At 39.6% G+C, this 27,685-nt stretch overlaps 2 protein-coding genes across 3 annotated transcripts; one reads left to right on the top strand and one right to left on the bottom strand.

Annotated features, from left to right (window-relative positions):
- Positions 1 to 658: 658 nt before the first annotated feature.
- Positions 659 to 4,513, top strand: LOC129360452 (coagulation factor IX-like). Of its 2 annotated transcripts, XM_055030688.1 has the most exons (8): positions 659 to 986; positions 1,064 to 1,239; positions 1,317 to 1,341; positions 1,444 to 1,557; positions 1,996 to 2,130; positions 2,207 to 2,508; positions 2,599 to 2,722; positions 3,042 to 4,513. In XM_055030688.1, the coding sequence occupies exons 1-8, from the start codon at positions 890 to 892 to the stop codon at positions 3,629 to 3,631; spliced, it is 1,563 nt and encodes a 520-aa protein (XP_054886663.1). In that variant the 5' UTR covers positions 659 to 889; the 3' UTR covers positions 3,632 to 4,513. The 2 variants fall into 2 exon arrangements, with proteins under 2 accessions (XP_054886663.1, XP_054886662.1); XM_055030687.1 differs by having other exon boundaries at positions 2,207 to 2,722.
- A 258-nt stretch (positions 4,514 to 4,771) lies between these two features.
- LOC129360453 (proto-oncogene DBL-like) lies at positions 4,772 to 26,389 on the bottom strand. The gene is made up of 31 exons (XM_055030689.1): positions 25,882 to 26,389; positions 21,247 to 21,315; positions 21,049 to 21,163; positions 20,612 to 20,702; positions 19,078 to 19,197; positions 18,625 to 18,741; positions 18,574 to 18,590; positions 18,389 to 18,521; positions 18,186 to 18,301; positions 17,982 to 18,096; positions 17,753 to 17,872; positions 16,904 to 17,095; positions 16,629 to 16,820; positions 16,377 to 16,548; positions 15,719 to 15,795; positions 14,717 to 14,802; positions 14,531 to 14,597; positions 14,324 to 14,439; positions 13,428 to 13,497; positions 13,238 to 13,330; positions 12,874 to 12,966; positions 12,593 to 12,718; positions 12,271 to 12,492; positions 11,414 to 11,506; positions 11,204 to 11,282; positions 10,731 to 10,794; positions 9,122 to 9,222; positions 8,616 to 8,728; positions 7,449 to 7,561; positions 7,211 to 7,314; positions 4,772 to 7,130 (listed from the first exon to the last, which is right to left on the bottom strand). The coding sequence occupies exons 1-31, from the start codon at positions 25,991 to 25,993 to the stop codon at positions 7,090 to 7,092; spliced, it is 3,339 nt and encodes a 1,112-aa protein (XP_054886664.1). The 5' UTR covers positions 25,994 to 26,389; the 3' UTR covers positions 4,772 to 7,089.
- Positions 26,390 to 27,685: the final 1,296 nt, after the last annotated feature.

The following is a 27,685-nucleotide window of genomic DNA, read 5'->3' on the forward strand; positions in this document are numbered from 1 at the left end:
AGTTTTCCATCCCGTAGACATGATAGTGAATGAGCGTACAAGGTTGAACTGTTCCGTCTGTTTTCCTTTCTTTCTTTTGTTTGGTCTTAGAAGATTGAGCCTCCGCCTCTGTTAGCAGAGAGTGGTGAATAAAGCAACTATGCAACAGTTTGTTAGAGCAGAATGATTTTCGCCTAATGCAGTGTATTTTTGCTCTCCGTCTGCAGATGTATTAAAGATTGTTTTTGCTCCCTGACTTTTGTCTGGACCTCAGTCTCTGAAATGTGCACTTCACAAGTTATATTTATTCAACGCAAAACAGTTTTTTTCTTCCACATTCAAATATGTCACCATGGTATAGTAATAGTATAGTATAATCAGTATGAAAACAAATGCAATTAATAAAAACACTTTATTACACATAATTTTAGTTTCTTAAAACTCATGTGGCTTTTTTCATCCAAATCATGTATTAGTGACAAATACATATAAAGCAATTTGTAAATTTGTACTATATTTATCCTTTATTTTTCATTATTTACACAGATTTTTTTCTCTAAACTGTTCAACATTGAGGCATTTTTGTGGTCCAGCAATTCAGGATAAAATACAAAGAAAAAATGAAGGAAACAAAGGGTTAATTTTCTTCCATAAGCAAAGCAAAATCATGACAGTTTCACAAGAACCCTGCAACCTTTTCACTCTGCCTGCCCTGACTGGCTTGTAGCTCAACATTGTTTCATTGTCATTATTTGTTAGCAAACACACTTGATACAAAGTGGGAAGAACTGTCATTTTTCGTTCACATGGATATTGACTCAGCCAGGAAGATTGTTTTTCTTTTTCGCTGAACAAGAAGGCATCAAACTGCGAGTGCAAGTGTGCAAACACGGAGTTGTACTTTGGAGCCATGGCTCATAGTGTTTCTGTTGGATTTATGCTAAAAGTTAGGATGGCACGAGTTTTTCTGGCTTTGCTGCTTTTAGACTTTCACTTTGGCTCAGCAGGTATTAAATAACTTTCTATATATTTTTTAAAAGTGGTAATAAGAAGATTCAGCCTGTGTATCGTGCTTTATATCTAGCCCCAAACACTGTGCTCCTCTCTGAGAAGACAGCTGACAGCTTCCTCAGGAGGCACAAACGTTGGAACACTGGGATATTCGAGGAGTTTTTGGAGGGAAACTTGGAAAGAGAATGTATAGAAGAGAAATGTAACCTGGAAGAAGCCAGGGAGATATTTGAGAATGATGAAAAGACTGTGAGTATTTAATCATTGTATTTGGAACAAATTATCACAGTTTGGTGCCCTGGTCATGACTTACTCTGTGTTTTTAGATGGCTTTTTGGTCAAGATATGAAGGTAAGGAATCTTTTAAGTTCAATAATTTAGGAAGAAGAAAGTGCTTATTTCAGGATAACATGGATGACAAAAAGTTAAAATCCTGTGTTTGACTTTCTTCAGGTGGCAATCAGTGCTCGTCGAGCCCATGTCTGAACCAGGGGTCATGCAAAGACCATCTGGGCTACTACATCTGCACATGTGTGTCTGGCTTCACTGGCACAAACTGTGAGATCGGTCAGTGCATTTTTCTTTAGCTGGACTCAAGGTTTTTGTTGTTGTTTTTTTGAAACCTAAGAAAATTAGATTTTCTCTGGCATACAACCCAAATTTGTTTACAGCAAGGTATCAGTGTCAAAGAATGAAGAAACAATTTCTCTTGTTTCTAAATTGTTTCTAAATTGAATTTGTGACTCATATTGAGCATCGGTCTGGCTTTAGGTTACAGTATTGGATTGTTTGTCTTTCTCAATGTTCTGAAAACTACGACTGAATGTTTTGTGGGCTGCGGTCAAACTGAAAAGGTTTTGTTCCTTTGCAGCATGAAAGGCGGCAAAATTTATGGAAAATTAATGCCATACCTCTCAGACATTTTTAAAGGATTTAGTGCCAGGTCTTTGAAGGAAGTGTAAGAGGAAAATCTTAATCCCGGTTCTTCTTTTCTTGTCTACGCAGTCTTACAGAAAAGATGCGACGTAAACAATGGAGACTGCAAGCATTTCTGTCACGCGATAGGAACCTTTGGGGCAAAATGCTTCTGCGCGACAGGATATGAGTTGATGTCAGATGGGGTCAGCTGTGAAGCAACAGGTTTGGATTTAAACAGCTAAATATCATAAAAAAGTAGAATTGGTTCTTATTAAAACCTCTTTCCTTCCTTTACCAGTTGAATTCCCCTGTGGGAAAACTGGACTAACCATTGGGAAGCCAGTTATAAGGTCTTTCTACAACCCGGAGCTTTCAGACCACCTGAACGCCACGACTCCAACCAACATGACGCCAACAGCAGCAGCCAGCACCACAGAGCCAGATCTGGATTCGTATTATGACTTTGGTCAGAATCAGTCTCTTAGTGACCTGCTTTTATGGGAATCCAATCTCTCAGAAAACATCTCTTTGGAGCCAAAAACACCTTTCAAACGTATAGTTGGTGGGAGGTCAGTCGCTCCAGGAGAGATTCCCTGGCAGGTATCGTTTAGACGCACGGATAACATTGTGGAATCCTGCACAAAACTCTGTTTCTATCCCCCAGTCTGTTCATCAGTTTTATTTTTCCAGGTTGGACTGATAGCAAAACCCAGTGGTCAGTTATTCTGTGGGGGCTCCATCCTCTCAGAGCGCTGGGTCATCACTGCTGCTCATTGTCTGAAGGAGGTGCCCGGCTCTTTCTCGGTCAGAGTGGGTAAGAATCGCAGGCGGCACACTGAGCTACTTTTTAAAGCTAAATATCTGCAACAATACAGCCGTTTTCATTCCCTTTTCTTCCCGGATGAATTAACTTACTCAATTTTAAATGGGAGTTTCTGGTGAGATTCTTTGCAACAAAATAATTTATTTAGTGGCTTTTTTTTTCAGGTGGGCAGAAATTGTAAAAGCCGCTATACGTGCAGAACAAATTAATTTATTTTTCTATTTATTGCTGTCAATTGTTCTTCATATGATTTCTATTCAAGAGCACAATTTGTATTTGCTTAATTCATATCAAATTTCTCTGCTAACAGGGGAGCATAATACTCAAATCACAGAGGGCCGAGAGCAAGACTATGAGGTGTTGGAGGAACACACACACCCACGCTACAACGCAACCTTAAACATGTACAACCACGACATCGCCTTGCTCTACCTCAAAGACCCCATCAGCTTCTCAGCAACGGTCCGACCGATCTGCATCGGGCCCCTGGCTTTCATCGAGGCCTTGGTGAAGCAACCTTCCCCGGCTACGGTGAGCGGCTGGGGCCGCACTCGCTTCCTGGGGTTCACTTCCAACATTCTGCAGAAGGTCGAGGTTCCCTTCATAGATCAGACTGAGTGTAAAGACAGCAGCAGCCAAAGGATCACTCCAGTCATGTTCTGCGCTGGATTCTACAATGTGGCCAAAGATGCCTGTCAGGGCGACAGTGGAGGTCCTCACGCAAAGAGCTACCGTGACACTTGGTTCCTGACGGGGATTGTGAGTTGGGGGGAGGAATGTGCAAAAGAAGGGAAGTACGGCGTGTACACCCGGGTTTCTGTTTACTACAGCTGGATAAAGTATGTGATGAGTGTAACTAAACGCAGGCTGGCTTCAGATGTGGAATACCCAGACTCATGACTCTGCATGGATGTTGATATACAGCACAGGCCACATTTTTGGCACATTGATTAGCAAATCACCTTAAGATAAATCAATATTTCATGACAGCAGCATAGGATGACACTGAAAAAACATTTGGAAGAATCCAACTTAAATTTCTTTCAGTGAGATAAAAGTACAAGACGAACCATTTTCATAACTTTGCCGTTAACACCATACCAAAAAATTCTTTATGCAATTCAAAAAGCACTTAGTCGTGTCCTAAAAGGTTTTTGTATTCTCTTTTATACTCTCTCTTTACATCATGTGTCGAACTCCAGTTCTCAACTGTGGAGTTTGACATCTATGCTTTAATATTCTACAGTCCTCTCTTTAGATCACCTCTCAGAGTTTGTAACAGATTCTGGACTGAGACGGTCTTGGAAGAATATTGAATGCGTTTCTGGTCAATCATTTGTGTTCTGTGTTTTGGTGTAAGGACTCAATAATGATGCTTTTTAAAACAGTTTGTGATGCCGGTGCCATGAACTCTAAAGGGTTCCCTCAGAATTTGGATGAAAAAGAGACCCAATGCATGACAGATCCTCCACCGTACTTTTTAATGTAATTGTCATTTGCTTCACTCCATGCCAGGAATCTGCTACAGAAGAAACATTTTACAAAACTTTTAACATTTCTCTTTATTTAAAAATCTTAGAAGAAATACAAATTTTGGTTCTTTAATAGTAGTTTTTGTTAGATATTTAAAATATCTCTAAGTGAGCCTTATATCATTATGAAGGCATAACTAACTCTTTGGAGTGTAAAAGTTGCAGATCCATGTTCTAGATCCAGCTGGAGTGTTTGTTGTCAAAAACTCAAAAATAATCATGTTTCCAATTAAAGTTTACATTCACAACAGTGTGAGGGGGAAGTTTCTTTTTTCTGGCATCTATCACAATCAACCAGTTGAGTTGGTGGCATCAAGGTGTTTCTTTTCTACGCTTCTCTAAAGACCTATAAGGACAAAAACATGAGTAAGTTTTAGAATAAATAAACTGCTACAGCTAAATATATTCTTTATATAACAGTAAAGAAGCAAGACCATCAAATAGAAACCACCAGCCTACTGAAAAGAAAAACCTTTCAAGGCCAAAGCTTCAGACACTTTCCAAACAATTTAAAAATTATCCAGGATATTTATTATTTATATGTTCTTTTCTGAAACAAGAATACAGACATATTAGTTTACATCCACTGTGTTAACAAAGAAATTTAGCTACCCTAAAAACTGTTATTGCAGTGTATATGTTAATATTATCAGATTATTTTTAAAAGAACCAGGTATTTTAAAAAAGAAAATTAAATAAAATGTCCGACTGCCATGCATTTTCAGTATAAAAACAAATGTTCAGCAACAAGCGTGTGTTACATGGCTCAGCAGGATTCAAGCAACTTTTTTGCCTTCTGTAGTGACATCTGTGCTGATTGTGCAGCATTTTGGATAAAAAAAAAGACAAAAAAACAGGGAAACCATCTTGATATTGTCACATCACTTTAACTAGATGTTTAAATAGTTATGCATAGCTTCTTTGAACATATGAAAGTGTGATTTCCTTAGGGACTTAACAGATACTTCACAATATGAAAGGAAAATTTAAAAAGGTGCTAGGTGTGCAGCAGTCACTGGACTCTTTTCCATTCCAACAGCAGCCTATCACAGCCACTCAATTTGATGTGATAAATTGTATGAGTCTGTAATCAATATTTAATTAAGTGTTCAACAAAAACCATATAAATTTCATGTTGGCTCTAAGGGATCCCTTTTAACGGGGAAGAAAAGAGTTACTGAGCTATAATGCTGGGAGAGGATTCATTTCTCTTCTGTTGATTGAGCTCAGCATCGTTTTCTCTCACCCCTCCTCCACCCTTCTTATCTGTGCTGCGAATGACAGTCACCTCTCAGGAAATCTTCAGTAAGATGACGGCATCTTGTCCTCGGCTACCCTCCAGGGAATATATTACCTTTGGTCTCTATTATGTTAATCAGTGTTTTATAATATCATCCTGTAAGTGCCAACTGCTGCCATCCATGCAGGGGGGGTAATGTCTCCCCTGCATCTCCAATACCTCAAATATTTAGGGATAAACAAGGAAGCACAGCAAGAACAACGGAAACACAGTGAAAGAGGTAAAGCAGCAAGCAAAGAGCACATTCAGTAGAGAGCAGGTGGACTTGTAGTTAAAGGCCAAAGATCAACAAATTTTATGGATGGAATACCTAAAAATGTTGAAAGAATGACAAAAATAAATCACAGTGAGCTTTTACATTGGTTTTCCAATGGGATACATACATTTAAAACACTTTTATGAAAAACAGTAGTTTAAAACATCTGGAAGCATTTCTGCTTCGATACAATTTGCTAAGGTTTGCTAAGTCTCCAAGTTAGAAACTCCCAGACAACATCTCACCCTATTTCTTCCTCATAATTTCACAAATCGGCATACAGATCTTCACTTTATGAACTCACATTCCAGCTTGAGACATTACTTTCTCCACTTTCCCTTTGGGTGGTCATTATGTCATGCAGTGTCACCTGTCTTTGGCATTAAACCATAGCATCATCCATCTTCAGCAACTCTTAATTGGATTCTTAATTTGGTTTTGCTTTTCTTTCATAGTTCTCAATTTGAGAGAATAATATCTATCATGAGCTACAAGCCTAAATGCAATAAATGGCCTTGAAACATAACAAAGCCACCTTTTTAAAGTGCCTGATGATATTTTGTGAGGTCAGTTAGAACCAAGAAAAAGTACATACAAAGACTTTTAAAGAGCAGGAATAAAAAGGCAATAAGGCATGGCACATTTTGGCATTTAAACTCTTAACTGTACAGAAGGATGGCAACATGAGGAAAAAAGAATATTTTACACAGACATGAACATGAAATTCATTAAAAGTTTTTTAAAAAAGGATGCAATTTGTAAAACAGTTTAAGGATTAAATCCTGGCTTTCATCCTCTCGAAACAAAGCAGAGCGACAAGCTTTTAGAAACAACCTCCAGTATTTGCTGGGAAACACTGAGTCCACAGTTTGTGAAATGAGACACTGCTGCAGTGGCAAACTCACATTCTGACTGCATATGTTGCAGAGGAAGCGCCAGAAGAAGAAGAGTTATCATCCATAAAAAAGTGGGAAGAACATGAGTCAGGTCAGCTGTTGATTGTCCAGAAGGGCTTTAACTGCTCCTGTGATCGCTACAGTGATCTTTGCCATCAGAAAACGTCTGTTCAGGAGGTCAAAAATAAAAACCGAGGGAGGAAATTGTCTCTTTTGATTCTGCTTCTTCTTTTAAAGAACTGAAGTGTGCTGAAGGAAGCAGCCACTATGAGGAGAGGAGATATTGGCAGCCTCAGTTATGAGACAGCAATGACTCAGTCTGCTCCACCTCTGCTCATCATCCAGCATGAGATTCATCCTCTGTTCTTTGTTCTCTATGGGGAGCTCAGCTTTCTCACCTTTAGGTTCCCAGGGTCTGCAAAAATAAAGCGCGGGTTTTGTAAAGAAGAAATCAAAATAAAATGACTCAACAAAGAAGATAATGTTTTTTTTTACCTCCCAGTCTGGGACAGGGCTCGTGGCTGCTGCTTCCTATAATGAGCTGCAGGCTGGCAGCTGCTATGAAGCCCTCCTGCTGCCGACTCAGATTTTTCACAAGCCTTTCCACCACCATGATGAATGGGGGAATTGTTTTGAGAAATAGGATGAATGAACATACAGTGCATTCTGTGTAGTTTCATTGTTTTTAGAGGCTTTTTAAGCCTAGTTTATTGAACATTCCAGTGAGGCTCACCAGCGCCCCCTGTTGTCTTCACATTGTAGATGGATGACATCTCCACGTTTGATGATGATGCTGCCTGGTCCGTTTTGGGGACAGTCAGCCAAAACTCTGTATTTGCCTGGAGTCTAAAACAGATTTCAAAAAAGCTAGTGACACACAAAAAACTAATTCAACGGAAAATTGTATGGTTTTAAAAGAGACATGATAACGGGCCGTGCAGCACAGATTCACAGTTCAGATGTTGACTGGATCACTATTAGTTGTGCACTCTATAAATCTGGCATTTATTGAAGAGTGGTTACAAAAAAAACCTGTTGTTAAAAAAAAAGCAATAAAACTTTTTGAAATTAATTAGCAAATAAAGAAAACATCTGGAAGTAGGTGCTGGGGTTTTGAAAATGCCATTTTTGGGCCTATAAAAACATTTTGTTTGGTGAGAAAGTGAACCACATCTCCCTGAACACATCTCCATGGTGAAATATGATTGTTGGTTTTTCCTGCAATATTTGCATCACATTTCTGCAGAAAATGACACTGAAAGTACCAGAAGAAAATAATTAAACCTGTTGTTGAATCTATGTGCCTTTCACATTGTTTTCCATCCTACAGATGAAAAAAAAAACATCTGTCCTCTTTTTGCTAAATTTTATGTTTATCTTTCAATTAATTCAGAAAAAAATACAGGCAAAATGTTGGTTCTTAAAAGAATGACAGCAACTTGTCTAGAGTAGATATTTATCTAAAATCCTAAGTCGCCTTTTTTCAAAGAAATATTTTGACATATGTGGTGCTAAACAAGTTTAAATTGGCTGACCAAAGAATGGAAATGGCACTTCAGGATATAAGGGTTGCAGATTATGTATTACTGCACAACATCCTGAGCAAAGGATGTTGATATGTTAGAGTAGCCTAGCCAAAGTCCAAACCCTAATCCTACTTACAACCTGAATGAACTTAAATTGTCTCGCAACGAAGAATGGAAAATCTCAAAATCTTCAGATATTGCATACATTCCTGCAAAACGTGGTTCAAATACACTTTTAAAAATGCTGAATGTAAAAGAACTTCAAGAACCATGCATCATGCATGTGCTGTATTGCATTTGTCCATCACATCAGGGGAGTAAATGCCTTGGCAAGACAAAGTAAACTGGAATTTACTTTTTTTTTGTTCCCTTACCAGTTTGACCATGTTTTTCTCCTCCGTCTCAGATGGGAGGAAGGCGTCCTGATCTCCAGGCCACTCCTCCAGACCCTCGCAGATGTCTACCGAGTGATGAGCTCCGGGCCAACCTGGAGACAGACGTTCTGCTAAAGCTTCTCAAAAAGCCTTTTGTTTCTGGAGTACACCATAACCAGCACCATGTAGACACTTAGTAACTATGTTGACATTAAAACTTACTGGGACATTAAAAAGAATGTAGAATCAAAAGCTAATCTCAGTAGCTTTTTCCCACAAAGTCCTCGATGTACCTGGTTCTTCAGGTCAAAGTACACCTGAACTGCTGAGGATGAAAAGTCAAATATCTAAATTAGTTTATGGCGGTGGGGAAAATCAGCACTGCAGCAGTGTGCAAAGCAAATATGTTGGGCATCAGCTCCCCTAAAATTGATTTCTATGATTTTGTTACTAAGTATCTACTTGATTATAAAACATGAATGTTGCAGCAAAGACATTTTACTCACTCCGACGGTTTGGCTGGTGTTTAGGGGAGTGAGACTGGGGCTCTGGACTGCTCCTCCCTGACTCAGTGTCCTCTGAGCTCACCGACGCCCTCTGCTGTTTGCTATAAAAACAAAAAAACAAAACAAAACAAAAAAAAAAACAGTTTTACATCACAGTCATGTTCAGGATAAATGTCTTCCTCAGGGGTTAGCTTTATAATAGATAATTGTCAATAACAGCTCTGTTCTCATGTTTTCACACAGCCACAACCAAATATGCACCAGCCAGGTTACACAGAGCCTACACAGCCATTTGTAAGCCTCCCAGTTCAATGCAGGAAACAAAATGTACAGATCTTTAACAAGGTCATCCCTGAGGATTCATGTGTTCACAGCTGAGATCTGGTCTCAATTTATAAGGATCCAAATTTAAAGAATCGATTGCCTTCTTTATTAACTACTTGGTTAATAAATGATCCATCTTCAACACTGCAAAAACAAATAAAAAAACAAACTTACCAAGTATTATTATTTTGTTTGTAGTGAAAATATCTTAGTGCATTTGAAATAAGATGAAACTAACATTTCAGCAAGAAATAGGAGCTTGTTTTAAGTTGTTAATGTTGATGAAAAAGTTCCAGTTCTACCGGCAGATTATCGGAAAAATGTCTTGTTATAAGTGTAATAATCTACCAGTGGAACCAGTACGTTTTCATCAATAATAAGGAGTTTGGGACTTAAAAGAAGCTCCTATATTTTGCTGAAAAGTTACTAAGACATTTGCAGTAGAAAATAGTTGGAAGGATTTTGTGTTTTGCAGTGAAGAACAGTCTCCCTGCCTAAATTTAGAAAGCGCTTACCTAGAAAAAAAAAAAAAAAAAAACGAGCCCAATCTTGATAAAATAATACAGAAAACTAATAAAATTAAACTAAAACTTCATATTTTGCATAGCATGCAAAACAGCATTTCTAAAATCCAAAAAAAAGTGGGAGTTTTTGATACAAAGCGACAAAGCCATGGAAGACCTGGCAAGACACAGATGCTGCAAGGTGGAATGAGTTATAAACCACAATGGAGGCCATAGGAAAGTAAGGGGGAGCAGAAAATGTTTAGTAGTGCAAAAACACAGCAGCGAAGGGTTTCCTGTCCTCATGCCATGATGAGGCGAGCCAGGCAAAGTTTACCACTGAGCGTTACGGCAGGTCAGTAGCGCTGGGAGCAGCGGGGGCGCGGCCGGGGCCGTTGCCTGGGGCTCCGGGGACGGGGGCTCCGGGACCGCAGGCACACAAACACATCAGCTGACAGAGAGACAAAGTCCAGCCCCGGCAGACAGCCCCTGGGGGCCCCTCTGGATGGCCGCATGCCCCTGCAGGGGGGGGATTTGAAGGAGTGGGGATAGGCAACTACACGGCAGTGAACATGAACAGAGACGGGCCTTTGCCTGTTCACATAAAGTCACCTTGGCAACATGAAAAAGAAATCACATTCACCGAAACTTCGATCTCATATGACAAAGCAAATAGTCTTGCACGTGGGTGCCTTTGTGTTTTGCAAATGGTTGTATATTTTTATGCTTATACAACCCACATTCACGCTCCTACCGCACTAACAGCTTCCAAAGGTACTGACCTCTGAGTGAGCGAAGGAGAGAGCTGCATGTGTTCAGCCACTGGGCCGTGTTGATATGCTTCATCTAGGAGAAGGAGAGGAGCAGCTGGTTGTGAGGAGACATGCACAGAGCTTTTTCTAAAGAAAGACTTCAAAGAAGCTATTTGAAGGCAGAAAGAAATGAGTCAGCAGAAAAATCCAGTTTGTAATCTTATAATTTTGAACATTTTGTTAACATACGTATGTGCAAAAGAAAGTAATTTAAATGCCAACTTCATTATATTTTTAAGAAAATATGAAAACACGTCTAAAATCTGATTTTGAAAAACCGTTGAAGTGAAAGTTTTTTTACCATAATTGTGTCTCTTATTCATATTTTTATATTCCTTACCTTAGCTTACCAACCTGCTGGTACACCTGCATATCCCCACTGTGGGACAATAATGGATATTCTGCCCTACTCTATATTTTAATATACCAAGTTGTTGACGAACCTCGAAGCAGCTTCTGTTGGTTGGTCAAAATTCGACGAAGTTCATTGAGCCAGGCCATCTTCACCTCCACTGTGGGAGCCTGAAAGACAGCCCAATTTATAATCACTCCCATTTTATGAACAAATATATTCTGATCATTTCACAATTCTCATTATTTTATAACACGTTGGATCTTGCCTGAAAATTAATAATTTAATACAATCATCTTACCTGAACCACATAAACTTCCTCCCTGCCGCTGTACCAGATCTCAAACTTCTTCACATCACCTTTGACATTCTCTGTGATCCCCACAGCAGTCATCTGCCCAAAGACAGACACAAGAAGTTTTAGGACGAGCAACACAAACAATGCCTCAGAATTACTCCACACAGCACATCTGTCCTGTTTCAACCCAGAAACTCCTGCTCTTTCAGTCACACAGCGCTTCCTTCCCACATCCTCAATAATAAATCAAGGAGCTGCGGTTGGTGAGAATAATACACCAGATGTGACTCTCAGCACATCAACAGATTTTAAAAAAACGTGCGTCAAAGGAAGACATTCTGCTCTGTGGCCAGGAGGTGGCTCCATGTTGAAGACACCACTTTGATCCGAGTCTTCTGCAAACAGCTTCCCTTCATCTATATGTTATTAGTGAAGGGAAATTAATGTATTTTGGAGGATTTTATGAGAGAGCCAGACACAGAGTGGTGTAAAAGTGTGAAATATAAAGAAAATAATCCATAAATTTAAGATTCTTCATAAAACAATGTCTGCAATGTGTGGCGGTCTGTTCTAAACAGGTTTACAAGTCTAGAAAGACAAAATCCAGAAGTCCCACTAGGATTAACCAATATATGTGAGGACTACACATTTATCTGCAACATAATTTTATGCAGTATTAATTTTGTGAATGCAGTAAATGTTCGCTAGTTATTGAAGTACTATATATTAAGGATCTCTGTGCCTTCAAAACTTCTCATTGATTGATGGGAACAAATAAATGCTCATCATCTCCTTGTCCAAGGCTGGTGAATCACAGCCAAACACTTCAAGCCAAAGCAGCCTGCAGTGCACAGACCAACCTTGAGACAGTGCTTGAAGCTGTAGGAAGGCGTCTTGTCGCTGCCGTCTCCATGATCCTCTCTGCGTTTACACAAAAGCAGAGCCCTCTCATACAAGAAGAAGTGTCTCTGCATTGGTTTGAAGCGAGCCAACTCCTTCATGCGCGTTGGGCCTCTCTTGTGGCTGATCCACACGCTGAAAGAGCCCTGCATCAGCACCCGGCCCAGCTCGCAGATTTCCCCCTGAGGTGGAGAGGGAAGGATTTCAGGTTTTTGGTAAATAATACTGAGAATTAAATACGATGTAGGAATTAAGACAAGAGAAGAAAAATAATATTTTAACCTCGTATCCTGTAATGGCAATCTGATGCATGGAGTCGTTGACTGATTTGAGCAGATCCAGCATGGCTGTCAGCGCCCCCTGCAGTTCAGAAGTGCCTTCACAATCTGGACTGTACTTCAGCAGCTCCTGAGAATATAAACATGCAGACATGTTGGAAAAGATGCACATAAAATCATATAAAACACACATAAAATATTAAAACTAAGATATTTATTTATTTATTTTTTTTTTTAATTGGAAATCGTATATTTAATGAATAAAGCAGCTCATGAATTTCCAACCTTAAGCAGCAGCTGGTATTTTGTGAGGCGCTGGACCGGTTTGAGCAGATAGGAATCCAGGCCCAGTTTGTGCTCCAGCTTCTTCTGACACTCCTTCATGTGGAAAATAAACATGATCAGATGCAGCTCTGGTTTTAACTTACTGAGTTAATCACATGTATTTAAACTATTTGCATTTGTTAAACACACACTGTGCAACGACGACTCAAATATTTTCTGAAATATTTCTTTTATATTCTTTTTTTATTTTTACTATTATTTGTTTTTATTTATAGAGACATTTTTATAGTAATTTTTAAATATTTAAAGTTTCCCCAGACAACATTAGGCCAGTAGAAAAGAGTAAAACAACTGAAAAACTTACCTGAAAAAAGGCACAGTCTGAGAATTGTCTCCATAGCGCTTCAGAACGTAGCTTATTCTGACAGTACATCTCATACATCTGGAAGCTTTCTTTCTGAAGATTGAGAAAAAATACATTTTTAAATAAAAAAGGAGAAAAATTGCCAAAAATAATAAAATATATTTCTTTAAATAAATATTTATTTATTTACCCGCTGGAGAAAACAAGCTCCAACAGTTTCAGGAGCCTCCAGACATCCTTCAAGGTCTTGTAAGAAAACTCTGAATTATCAGAAAGATAAAAAAAAAAAACTGCATATTTATTCTCAAGACAAAGCAAGTGAAACAAATATGAATTATATCCGGTAACTCCGCTTTCAGACATAGAATAATACCAGAAATTGATGCAGCTCCACTCCAATCTTAGCAGTAATAAATGAACCTTTTGGATGCTTTATTTAGTATGACGCTTGAACAGTAAATTGTCGTCTCATTAACGTTAATTTAATTCTGCTGATTTCATAGTGCTGTAATTTTACTTAATTTGTATATTTTTTAAACACTCTGTCCACGGGTATATTGTTTTGTACGTGTTAAATGTTTAACAGATACTTGACTTAACCAATATTCAACAAAAGATAAAAGATCAAAAATTATGAAACAACAATTTCAAATAGATATTGTACGTATTGATATTTTCTTTGTTTTTTTGGCTGCGATGACAAAAGTCAATAATTGATAAAGAAAATTATTTTGATAAGTTTCCAAATTTGAACTAATATTTCAACTCAGATGGTAACCCTAAGCAAAATCACTCCTAATAAATCTAGAAATTAAGATTGAAGTGAAATTAAAGTTTCATTTACAAAAAGGTTTGTTGTTTTTCACTGGAACTGACAAGTATGGACAATCGGTATGATATTTCTACTTATCTATTTAATTAAGACAGGAAGCTCTACAAAATGTGCAGGACAGTAGAAAACAGTAAAACAACTGAAAACCTTGCTGAATCATTTTGTAATGTAACAGTTTAGATCTTCAGTAAGCCTGTGACTTTCCACCAACAGCACCAGTGTTACTCTGTTTGGGACGCGTTAATAAAACACACCTGCTGTGAAAGTTGTAGATCTCAGGCATGTTTCCGAAGAGAATGTCTTTCTTACTGCGTAGTATTGGTGGAAGAAGCCCCGACAGAGCTGAGTTATCCATTTCAGCTCTGTAACCCTGCAATTTTAAGATCAGCAAAGTGTGTTCAGGTGACAAAAACAGATATGAGGTAAAATCCAACTTGGAGCCTTTTTGAACTGATTCCTACCAGCAGCACTGACAGCAGCTCCTCCACATAGATTCTCTCAGTCTCTATAAGTTCCCTCATTACATGTCTGACACAAACGCAGGAAGAGAGAGAAAGACAGCCAGAGGGCATCGTTAGCACAAAGCACAGAGAATCACAGACTAAACATCAAAAGGATGGACAGATGGACGGATTTCTCCTTTTTACCGCTTTAAGAAATCCGGGCTGTCGTCTCCATCCAGACTGTAGGAGACGCAGCTCCGACTCTCCTGGTAGTCATGAATCACCTCGATCTGAAAAGACCGCAGAAAGGTCAGCACTGCATTTACTGTCTGGTATTAAAGGGAGAGCTGGACTTTTGGAGTGAGGTTCAAACGTTTCAGGCAGTTAGCATCATTCTTGCAATGGAATCTTTTTTAGTATAAATTCAGATTAGTTGGAACAGGAGGCTAAAGCTAATGGCTAGTCTGCAAGGGATCAAAAGGTTCTTCTAATAAAACTAATTCAATTTCTGCAGCGTCGCTGTGGTTTGTTTTCCAATCCTTTAAACTGTTGTCACATTTCCACTGACAAGTTGGGTTTTTTTATGTTGCTTTTCTTGTTTTTGTTTTTTTATGGAGAAAAACATTTGTGGCACCAGCTTCTGTCAATAACTACCACATGCAAAGCAATGATGATTCAAAGCAGAAAAACTTGCTGACATGCCAAGGAGGTAAATAAAATAGCTGAATTGCCTCCTTATCATGTCAGCATGTTCTGCAAAGGCCAACTCTTATCATTCAGGTGTATTGGAGCAGGAACTAAAATGTGCAGGACAATGGGACTCGAGGACTGCAGTTGCAAATCCCTGTTTTAAAATAATGTAAAATACCATTTAGATGAACTGCTGTGATAGTTTTGAGCATAAAGTTGTTTTAATGCAGTAAAAATCCACTTTAAGCCAAGATCCCTGTTGGACTAGCTGTTGGCTTCAGCCTCTGGGTCTGGATTTAATCTGGATTTAACATAAAAGAAGATGCCAGGAGATCTTATCTACTGCAGGTAAGATATTAACTGCTGATACCTTTTAACAAAAACTCACCTCACAACTCCTGAACTATCTATTTAAGGAAAATATTGTAAGGACTAATCATTAGATTAAACTGACAGTTACTATACGATTTAATAGTTCTAAGTAGGAGTAAAAATGAAGGAACAAAGTTTTCTCACTTTTCTGGGATTTGGACTTTTCCGGGATGATTTCTTGCCAGGAAGTGAAATGTCAAATGTAAACTTCAAGCCATCACCTGTAAAACCCACATTGATGTCTCATTAGTTTAATAACTGTGTTAATAGGAGTCAAACCGAGAAGGGAACCTATTTAATTGGTAAAAATGAAACAGATCAACAGTATATATTTCCCCAAAATTAAAATGAATTCCAAGATGTTCTTGCAATAAAAGGTAATTGCTAACTTTTGACTCTACTGTCCTTGTTTTGTTCAGCCTCTCTAGAGGCACAAGATGAGACAAAAAGTTATTTAAGTACATGAACAATGAAAGGTTGCATCAAAGCTATTGAGGAGTCACTGGTTTCCCTCTGGACTGACTGATGATAACATCTGTCCTTTTTCTAGTTCATTTGTAAAGGTGGTGATGCAAAACCCCAAGGCCATTCAGGCAGACCGTGGAGAGGACCTGTGATGTGATAATCTAACCATGGGAGAAAACCTGCTGTCACTGTGATAGCAGTTATATTGGACACTATGTCGAAAAAAAAAAAAACATCAAGGAGGTTACAAGAGTCGCATGCACAAGTTGGCAGTCTGGTTACCTGCCAGTGAGGGTCAGTTTTATATTATGTGTCAAACATGGTCTGATTTGAATACCGTGTTTAGGGGAGAAGAGCGGTGACTTGGAGCGAGGTTGGTTCTCGGGTCTGGGGGCCACCAGCTGGATTGGTCGCACATGTTTGTCAGCCAACTTCCTCAAAGAAGCTTGTCTGTTCTGGATCATCTGCTGTACTGCTGCATGCTTTTCAAAAACATTCCCAATCTGAGTCTGACAAAGAGACAAAAGAAAGCAAAGATGAAGAGGAGAAAATGGTGATCAGTCTTTTTAGATAACGACTTGTAGCTAACCTGTAGCTGAGGCGTGATGACAGCCTCATATTCAATAGCCAGAATATCATGACCTGAGCTCAGCATAGACGGCGCCCCCTCCAGGAACTTCTCAATTTCCCTGAGAGACATCTGGGCACCTTCCTTGGACTGGGTCTTGTCTACTAATTGGTTTGCTAACAAATACGCTCCATCATCACACCAAGTCTGGGCCTGGAAGCAGAGAGCAGAAAGATGCTTTGCAATTTCTGCACGTCTTAATGTGATTGAAAAGTAAAAGGTATGTTTGTTAATACCTGCCCGAGACAAAGCAACAGTTGGTGTGTTTGCATCAGGAAAGAGTGCTTGGACTTCAGCGCAGCAGAGAGTGTGTCACAGTGGTGGCGGAGCTCATTGCAGCGCTGCATGATGAGCCCCATGGCGTAATGGTGACCCGCTGACAGCTGGTGTCCGTGGAGAATGATGATCTGGGCTCGAGACATCACTTCCTGGTAGAGGAAAAAGGAAAAAATCTGATTTTATTTCATAGATCAAACGAAAGTGATGCAAGAAGTTTTTTTATACATAGAAATCTGAAGAGTGTGACGTGTTTGCATTCGACCTCCTTTTCTCTAAAACTCCAAAGTAAAATGCGGTTCAATCAAATACCAACTTTTTGACCTACACAAAGCAAATTGCCATTATAGGAAGCTAAACTGAATATCAAATTACGCTGTCTGTGACAGCAGCATCACGATATGGAGATCAAGACAACTGCAGAGCACAGCAGACAGGGAAAATAAAAAAGTGCAGAAAAGTCTGAATTAGGGATAGGCTATAAAATAATATACTAAGCTTTGGACATTTCACCAAGTGAAGATTATGAAATAACAGCAAATCCACCAGGAAATGCAGCTTCACCCAACCTCACAGGCTGAATAAGGAAATAAATTCAGATCCTTTTGAAGAACAAATGTTCTTGAATTAATCCTAAAACTAGATAACTTTTAGAATTAAGTGAAGTAAAAATGCAGAACTTGATGATATAAAATATGATGATATAACATCAAAATAATCCATATTTGTTTGGTAAAAAAAACACATGAAATACATGGAATAAGAAATTGGAAATCAGACTTTAACATTGTAACTGGAGACACACTGACCTGTGCATTAGTTTCCAGGTCGTCGAGTCTTTTCAGAAGCTGCTCTGTTTGAGCCAGAGTGTTCACATTTATGGACAATTCTCTCTCCTGATGCATAAGATGTTCAAGACACAATTCCATCTAAACAAACAGATAAATCAGACATGCAAACATTAAACATTAGTGTTAAAACTTTGGTTTTAACACGTATCTCTAATGCTCTACAATGAAAATGACGTAACAACATCACCTCCTGAAAGCTTTGCTCATATCTGAGCAGCTGACGGTACTGATGCAGTTTCAGATGATGCTTCTCAAAGAAGCCGTCAAAGGCCGACTCCATGTCTCTGAGCTGTGCAAGAAGCCTAAAAGAGGAACTGTCAGTCCATTGTAGCAGAGGTGTAGTGAATAAACATATTGTACGGATGCAGGGAACATTAAAGACACCATTTACCTCTGTACTGTCTCCCAGTCCAGCTTCACATCCCACTGGGAATCATCATCCTTCCCAGTTGTTTCCAAGTTGGACAGAAGATGGCGACCCTCCTTTGAAACTGACCTTATTGCATCCTTCCAGAGACCAATTTACATAAAAAAAAATGCAGGGTGACATCAGATTTGGTAATATAAGTAAATGCACCTTGCATGCAGCCTTACCTTCAGCTTTTTGTACTTTTCAGTGTGTGTTTCTAGGAGTTGCTCGATGGCTTTCCCCTCATCCGGCAGCTCTGCCTCTGCCAGCTCGGTGCCAAAGCCCTGCAGCATCTGAGCGATGTCTTTCAACGCAAAACTTTCAAAAAAAAACCAAAAAGCACAAAAAAAAACTCTGAGACTAAAAAAACCTAAAATCCTGTGATGACTAAATAAAACTGCTTGTTAGTGAATCATTTTACCGTCCGTAAAACAATCCAGTCACTGTGACAGTAGTCCAAAGTGCCTCCAAACTCTGATGTAAGCTGGTTTTCATCAATGTAGCGCAGCAGGTCTGTGACAGAACTCAGCATCACCACCTAAATATTAAGACACACCTGAGAGCTCACAAAAAGACCTGCTTTCACACGACTTTTTCAGTCTTCAGTTATTCAAAAACATTGTTATGGTCAAAAATTTGATTCATCCATCGTATTTATCCAATACGATGGATAATATGAAACATTTTTTCACTTTTATCTACCAAAAATCGGGGAACTATCCCAAGACATCATGGCATAGCGTGATAAAAACAAATGTTGAAACTGAAATTACCAGAAAACATTTGACTTATGGAGCTCCGGTTTGTAACAATAATGAGGTGTACCTTGTCATGAAGTGAGACAAATTTGGTAACTGAAGAGTAGCTGCCTTACTGGCATCTTGAGCATGAAGTCATCCTGGCTGAAGCGGAAACCAATATCTGTTACAGTACGGTGGAAGAAGCTGGTGGGTCGGAGCACCAAGACCAGGTGGAGGTTCCCAGGGAAGGAGGCCTTGATGAGAGAAAAGAAGAACCAAATATGATCACACAGTTTTGCCTTTGGTGGACATCATATCACCAACAACCAAACTCATTGTTCTTCTTATGAATGCATCACTCCTGATATTTTTATCGACTTTCTCAGATGTAGTCTCAGTTGCACCCTTGTGCACTTTTGTTTTTACTTTATATAGCCTACTTGCAATATATGAGACTTTGTTGCTCCAGCAGTTGCATTTGATCTGGATTTAAAGTTCAGTTCATTTTTTAAACACCATTTTTGTGCATTTCAACCCTGGGTTGGTTGAGGTCATTGCTTGACCCCGAGACAATGAGGTCTAATGAAGACAGCAGCACCCGCCTACGGCACAGTATAATGAAGGTCAATTAATGAACCTAAAGAAAATTCAAGGTTTTTTAAAGCTAACTCAAGCAGCAACATTTGAACGTGTGGCCGTTACGCAATGCTTTATCTTCGTTTTAGCGGGTTGCTACTTCTTAGATTCCTTCATCCTGACGCCTCTTTACTTGGAGATAAAAATGTAATTATTATAGGTTTTGTGCAGGACGTGCAGACAGCCAGCTGCATGACTAAGCAGAAGCTCCCTCTGCACCGCAGTGCTACAGTCTGCGCCGCTGCCGCATACACCCTGCCCGTCTAAAAACTTAACCCCAAACTCTTCACAACAAGAACCAGAATACAGAAGGCGCTCGTTACCGGGCTCCTCCGGATCTTTGGCATCTCTCGGTGAAAAAAGCAATCAGTCATGGTGTCGGCAGCCATCGCTAGTCAATAGAATTTCCCGGCTGACCGCTGGAAATCGGTGCCAAGGTAAGATGTGCGGCTCCTTCCCCCCGACCGCCTGGCAACAGCCGGAGCTCTGCTGCCGCCCTGAGCCTCTGCGAAGGAGGGCGGCAGCGCATCTCTGCAACATTTCCTCCGCCCGCCCGTCTTCCTCCTCATCCTTTCTCCCCGCCTGAGCGTCCCGCGTCATCGCACAGTTTTTGCTTATTCATGCGTTTGCAGCGATATGCAGAGGGGACTCTCAGAACAAACGCATGAACAGGATCCCCATGAAAACAAAACCCAAATCGATCAGGTTTAACATTGAAATGAGAGCAGGAAAACTTGACCTAACAAAGATCTGCGTCAGGACCATGGACAGCAACTCCTCAACACAGGGTTCGGTTTAAATTCAAACCTTTTCCACACTCACATTTTCCTGGGTTCATTTTTAAAAATAACACACAACTGCACAGTAAATTTATTTCAAATATTGAACCTGTTAAAGCAGACAATAAGAGAAAGACACGGTGTGAAAGAAGAAGAGAAGGAAAGAAAGAACCGAAAGAAAGGAAGAAACAAGCCAGAACAAAGAAAGGAAAAGACAAACAAAGAGAAAGAGTGAAAGAAAGAGAGAACTTACTGCTATCCTGGCTAGAGCGGTTTTGATAGAGGCCCAAGTATCCAGTCTTCGGTCTAAAATGATGATAAATTTCACTCCTGGTTGTCTTGTTCTACAAACAAAAATATGCCCCCTTGTTATTAGTTTCAGTTATTACATTTATGGCTTATAATAGGAACAAAAACATGAATTCAAATATTTTATGTAATGCCACATTCTTCACCTAAATGGATTACAGTCTTTGAATAGAACATTTGAGAGGATAATTAGCCCCTGACCTTACAGTCTTCCCTAATCTCCGGAGAGATGAGGTTATGACAAAAAGGGCATCAGTAGGACATTTGACTCTGAGCTACAGATCAGCTGCGCCTGCTGTGCTCAGAATACAAGGATTTGGTGCAGTGCAGAAAGAGGGAGAGAGTCAGGGAGGAAGAGCAGCTAAACGATGGAGGACGCACCGAGGGATGAGGGTGAGGTAGGTAAAAACTTTGGCTAAAGCTTCCTCTGGAATGTCGCTGAACGCTGAGCATTCTGGGAGGGTGATGATGACGCTTGAGTCTTCCCCGCGCCCTCCTGGAGAAAAACAAAAGCATAAGCATCACTTCTTATAACACATACAATATGTGGCACAGGTAACTGAATCATAAAGAACTTACCTGACAGATATGCAACTTGTTTCTCTATATATCCTCCCACTTCTTTCAGGCTCAAAGGGACAGTCACCTCTACAGCATGACACAAGTAGAACAAAACTTGAGATGAGGGAATATTTATAATTTAATTTAAGTGTCCGTTCAGCCGATCAGTACTTGCACATGTGCACATTTATCCAACCTTATATTTTGTTTAACTTAATCCCCATGAATGTGTTTTTCAGTTTAATTATGCAGGATGCATATCACTCTGAAGGCAGAAAAAGTTGCTAAATTGTTTAACATGGCGTCAATTTCTTTACATCACAATTATCAAGGTTGTGTAGACATTTACGATCTCCGGTCCCTGCCTGCATTAAGAGAATTTATTCATTGTACAGCAACATATTCTAGGATAAAGCAGCATTCAGTTAATGTTCCTCTCAGTACTGGAGAGATAGTCATTGTAGTTTATACCAGGCTACTGTCTGCACACTGCAGTGCTCAGTCTGATAGAGAGCAGATGCACAATATTGTCATGTCGCTGTTAGCAAAGATTAAAGTCGCGGTTCCAACACTTCTAATGCAGATCCTGGTTGATCCTCAAAGTAAAGGGAAATGCAGCAGAGACTGCATTACACAGTATGGATGTATTGGTTTATTTGAGTCTTACAAAATGTTGCCTTCAGCTACAGCAGATCTGAGCAATGGTTCTCTCAAATGTCATCATTTCCTCATGAAAAATTAATGAGTGCAGAGGAGCAGAAATAGGCAAAAAAAGAAGAGGGAAGGCGGAAGAGCGATTATAGGAGCAAACTAGGTGTTATTTTCCATGAGGCAACTGCAGTAATCCTGTGCAAGTAAAAAGCTCCACTATAGCTGCTGAATATTTCATGTAACAGAGAGAAGCTGAGCCAAGTCAGACCAAAGCAGCAAAACTGGATGCTGTGCAGTCACACACATCCAGGATAAAGTTACTGTCACACTTGAATAGCTGTGTGATCATTAATATCCAACCCTGGAAGACAACAGCAGAATGGGGAAAGGTTTTAAACAGACATAATGTGATGTTAAAGATTATTATTTGTTCAACTTGCCCTGTGTGGTGATATCTAACACCACATGAACTGCAAGGTTAAGTTTTCGCATAAACTGGGACAGATAAGTAGAAACTTTGTAAGCACATTTTCCTGACCTTAAGAGGGAAGTCAGCCTAATTAAAGTGCAGAGCTCTGGTGTCGATCAAATGAAGGATGCCCTATGCAGCAAACCGCAGAGCTGTTCATAAACTTTGTGATTTTATGGAAACACCACACTCGCTCTTGACCCTGAAATACTAGCAGCTCCTTTAATGATTGATTGCTTCAAGCTACTTCAGCGATCTTACATGCTACTACCATAGCATAGTGTGCCTTTCATAATACTTATTCAGAAGTATTCGTAATACTTTTTCACATTTTCTCATGTTACAAGAACAAAATATTTTTTGCATATTTTATGCCACAGATATATTGAAAGTAGTGGATCTTAGTAAAAAGAAAAAAAATTGCATTGTTTACTTTCTTTAATAATAGAAATCTGGGATGTGATTTCTGCCGCGTAGCTCCATTTCACCTCCTTTACTCAGACAACCCCAAATAAAATAAAGCATGGCCAGTTCAGATGAGAGAAGCGGCCAAAAGTTGTATGGTAACCACCAGTAAGTAGCGTAATAATCCATTAGCTAGGGCTGAAAAGCATACTGTAGCATTTCATATCAGTTAATATCGATAATTATTTGTTTAAAATATCTGACTTAATACCAAACTGGTGGTATGATTGTTCCTGTTTCATCGACAGCTTTCCATCTCACTGTTTTTCATTTTAAAGCAGTTATGAGGCTTAGTGGCAAAACTCTACACTGCTGCTACACCGGGTTAACAGGCTGTTGCTAGGTAACCAAACAGGAAGTGAATTTATTGATGCCACAAACCTTCTTAGCCAGCCATTACAGGTTTAGCGGCTAAAGTCTCTCATGTGCCTACATCACCCAGAATGCTATGCAGTTCAGTGAAATGATTGAATATTCTATCAGGTGTATTATCTATGATAACGTGTGTATCGTGATCTATATTGTTATTGATTTATGGTCCAGTCCTATTGTAAGCTGTAATAATCACAATTACTTGAAAGAAAAGCTTGCAATATTTCATGATATATCTCTTTATAATATACAACTTTTACTTTCTGAAATGAGTGATTAAAAGTCCTGAACTTTTTTGGGATATTCAGATTTTTTTAAGCTGCACTTGTATGCATAACTTTGTGTTTTAAAAAATTGAAAGAATAGCAAAACCTTTCCATTTTATCAGAAACAAACCTGAGTGTTTTTTTTTTCACATTGGAAATGTTTGAGCATGACCTCTTCAGTTCGCTGTAGGACACAGTGTCCGAAGCTCGGCTTGTTCATATGTTCTTACATAGATAGAAAAAAAAGAAACGTTTGCTGGTGTGGATGGAAACAGTGATTTACTTCAGACCAATCCCTTCAGTGTGCTTACAAAGCTAAGGGCAGGAAGCTTATCTCTGTTGTCCAAATAATGATAACCATCTACATTTACTTCATCACATGCTGCACCTGTAACAAGCCCTCTACATTATATAACTCCACTTTTTATCCATAACATATATTAAAAAATAAAATAAAATCATCAGTGAAGAAAATAAAAGAGAGCAACCATTTTCATTTATGTGCTCCTGTTTCCAACCATTGGAAAAGAAGATCCAGTGTAATGAGGAGGGTCTGGTTGAATGAAAAGAGCACAAACCCATAAATGCTGCATTCGCTCTGCTTTCACAGACACCAAGAAACAGAACCTCTTAACCCACGGCAGGCTAAGAAGAACTCCCACACACAATCGCTTTCATAAAACGCTGAGGCCGAGCCTTATACTGCTTTTAGGTCACGAGGTTTTTGCTAAATGAAGCTTTAAATGCTTAAGGGATTAGACTGGTTGGTGACAGGATTCTGGTATAAATCAGAGTGGAGGAAAAAATAACATCTACTGGGATACATAAAAACTAGATTGGTTTTAGATCAGAAAAGCCAGAAGAAGAAACTGTACAGAACAGCACTGCTGTGAAGTGCAGCCGATGCTTTAAATGTTCTCTTTTATGGTCCTGCATCCAATAAAATAGTGGTCTCAAAATTCAACTTTTAGACGTGGCCCCTCTCTGCATGCTTGACTTAAATGGTAAAACTGCTTACTAGCATCTACTGACGTCTAAATGAGCTAACATATGAGTCAGGTGTGCTCAAGCAGAAAGATATCAAAAAGTTGCAGGACTAGAGTTTGAAACCACTGCAATAAAAAAATTTCTTGCAGTTCTTTTAAGGACTGCATTATGTTCCATCAACTGTAAATGGAAAAATGCATTGATTTTCCTGAAATGCATTTCACTAATGTGTTTTCTAATTTCTAATTTCCAGCAAACCAAGTCACTGCCATCATTCATGTTTATGGGGAAAACATGGAACAGGAACCTTCCAAGAAATGGCCAACTGACTAAAACTAATAGAAAAACGCGTTGACAACTCATCCATGAAGCCACAAAGAACCTAGAAAAATGTTGAAGACATTTAAGGCAAATGAGGCTTGCAGCAACATCAACATTAATGATGTAACAATGAGAAAAATATTGAGCAAAAATGGAACCTATGGGAAAACTTTCAAGGTGGAAACCACTGCTAACTAAAAATAACACAAAACCCCAACTTAAGAAAAAATATCTTTGTGATCACCAGGACTTTTTGGAAAATGTTCAGTGGATTGATGAGGAAACCAACACAATTTTAGCACCAGGAGATAATATGAAAACCCTTCAGTAAAATGCCCATTTAAGTTAATCAGCAAGTCAATTATCCTTAATGCAGATTCTTGCTACTAAAACAAACAAACAAAAAAAACAATTAATTGATTTCAGGAGGAGGTTCATTCTAAGACATATTTTGGTTTGCATCTCATTTTGCCAGAATAAAGACTGTATCACGTATTAACTCTATTTACCTTTGATAGTCCAAATGTGTTTGATGATCTGTGACATAAAAGTGTGCAAAATGTGAAACAGTTCTACACACACTGTAAGAAGATTAGGGTGAATGAAATGGAAATGTTAGAGTATTACTCTCAGAAAGGCATTTTCTCTTTCAGCTGTCAAATCCAGGCCAATTTCAACAAGCAGAAAATGTTCAAAATTGAATCAGCTAACATGTATTTTTTCAGTCTATCCTTCATTTTTCAACAGCCTTGTGCCCCAACAACAAATATCAACTTGATCATACCTACTTTTATGAATATTTGATGAAAACCTCTGTAACAATGATCTATACTGATTCTGGCTAAAGAATCTTTCCTATAGATTGAAAATGCATCCATCTGGGGTGGCTGAAAATAGCTCACATAATCCCTGCGCTGGTCCAGTGCTGAAGCAAAGCTACAGGATCTAGTGCATCAATAATAGTGAAGCTGCACATCTCCAGTTACTGTCTGTTGGAACTTGGGGTTAAAGTAAGCAGATGTGTTGCAGTGCGTCTCTTTTTGTTAAATTGTGAAGAACAGGACAACATTTCTCTGAAAAGCATGACATAATTCATAAGCTCTGTCAGGACCGATAACTTACGCTGCAGGGTGCTCTCCAGCTGGGAGCCGGCCTGCAGAAGGCAGCGGTAGCACTCCATCTCCGCAGACTCTTTGGCCGGGTCCCTGTCCTCCTGCAGCGAGGCTGGGCCCATTCCCTCTGCTTCTGTCGCAGGATCAGGCTGGGACAGCCGCTTTCTCACTTCGTCTCCTTGCTGCTCCGGCCTTCCATAATACTAGTGTACCGACACCTTTACAAGAAATCCATGAAGTTCCCTAAAAGGTTGTCGACCTTGAAGCTGCAGAGCGCGCACCCACACTGAAACACACGACTACATCACAAACACACACACAGCAGCAGCAGTTCGTTGACCCGTCGCAGCCAGTACTGGGTGTGATGTCTTGTTCTCTGGTTGATACACACCAGTCCACAGTGTGTCCTGCTCTCAGCAGCAGTTAGCTGCTTCAAAACAAACAGAGCTCCATCTGGCCACGGCTGCCTGTCCCCTCCCCTCCCGGAGCTTTAGCGCGTCAGCTCTGCACCCAGCAAAGCTCAAGAGTCCTGACCGTCTGCCAGCTCCCTCCCTGCTTTCCCTCACTCTGCTTCATGCTCTCTCTGTGCAGGCCTCACTGTTTAGGACGGCTGCCTATCAGTTAATCTCCTGTTTTATTATTGAAAAGAACAGATTGACTGTTGGAAATAAACGTCTTTCTCTCCCTGTGCCAACAAGTTTGGCCCATGTGAAACACAGGCTTTTTAATACAGAAAATCACATTCAAAACCGCAGAACAAATAAGAAAGGATGTCATTGTGTACACGCTGTTACAGAGAGCCTTTCTCAGCTGAACTGCCCACTGCTCAGCCCACATCTCGTCTAAATGGACCAGCACTCGGCATCTTTATAAACACCGAGGAGAAAGACACAGAGGTATGGAAATCTCAAAGATCAGGCTGGAGGTTTTCTTCCTTTGAGGCCACACACAGAGCAGCGGCACGCCGACCTCGTACGGCGGCCACTCAGCTGATCCAGCTTAGCCTCTCGGCCATCTTATTACTGCACAGCGTCTGCTGAGGGTGGCTACAATCCCGCACACACACACACACACGCACACACACAGACTCAAACACACACACAAATCTTTACACCAGACCCAATCCGCTGACACCTTCTCCCACGATAAATCACAAGAGAAAGTTGTTTCTTTAAAACATTCTGCTTTATTACAGAAAATCTTCGGTTATTTTTGATATTTCAAAGAGGTACATTCAGCTCGGAGGTTTGGAGTGGTGAAGCTGGAGACTCAAAAGGCCGGAGGCGGCAAGGAATCCCTGCCTGAGGTGCCTGAAAGTGTCCACCTCCACAGACAGACAGACACCCACAGAGCCTCTTAACTCTCTCTTTTCTTTTTTTCTTATTTCATTTTTTTCTTTAAAAAAGTGCCTGGAAAAAAGTTGCATTAAAAATACAATCCATTCATTTTTAACAGGCGAAATATTAGCTTCAAACATATTTAAGCTCTGAAAATAGCATTTCTGAAGTTATTTAAAGGTTTCTCATTTGTTAAAGCAGGCAGCCCCATCCAATGTGACCTTTTACTTCCTGTATTTTCAGTGACAGATTAAGATTTTCCATTCTAAATCTGTTGTTATAGTGAGTAACAATCTAAAGATTTAAACAAGAAAAACACACAAAGACTGTTACAAGAGCTGGGACACAAATCATACGCAGTAAACAATTTTACACAAGTGTCACAGTTCGGGTTAAATGTTTACATACACACTTCATCTGCAAGAGCGTTAATTTTGGTCTTATCAATATTGCCAGAGGTATCAATATAGCCCCACT

The sequence above is a fragment of the Poeciliopsis prolifica genome, unplaced genomic scaffold (assembly GCF_027474105.1).
Source record: "Poeciliopsis prolifica strain line A6 unplaced genomic scaffold, Auburn_PproV2 SCAFFOLD006, whole genome shotgun sequence".
In the NCBI taxonomy this organism is placed as follows: domain Eukaryota; kingdom Metazoa; phylum Chordata; class Actinopteri; order Cyprinodontiformes; family Poeciliidae; genus Poeciliopsis; species Poeciliopsis prolifica.

What these genes read in the sequence shown, in the direction of transcription:
- LOC129360452 (XM_055030687.1), top strand. Translation starts at nt 890, where the DNA reads ATGGCTCATAGTGTTTCTGTTGGATTTATGCTAAAAGTTAGGATGGCA. An exon ending in CTTTCACTTTGGCTCAGCAG is followed by an intron (nt 987 to 1,063) that starts GTATTAAATAAC and finishes CTTTATATCTAG; the next exon opens with CCCCAAACACTGTGCTCCTC. An exon ending in TTTTTGGTCAAGATATGAAG is followed by an intron (nt 1,342 to 1,443) that starts GTAAGGAATCTT and finishes GACTTTCTTCAG; the next exon opens with GTGGCAATCAGTGCTCGTCG.
- LOC129360453 (XM_055030689.1), bottom strand. Translation starts at nt 25,993, where the DNA reads ATGGGCCCAGCCTCGCTGCAGGAGGACAGGGACCCGGCCAAAGAGTCT. An exon ending in AAAAGTACAAAAAGCTGAAG is followed by an intron (nt 18,302 to 18,388) that starts GTAAGGCTGCAT and finishes GGTCTCTGGAAG; the next exon opens with GATGCAATAAGGTCAGTTTC. An exon ending in TTGCCATTACAGGATACGAG is followed by an intron (nt 12,493 to 12,592) that starts GTTAAAATATTA and finishes TCTCCACCTCAG; the next exon opens with GGGGAAATCTGCGAGCTGGG.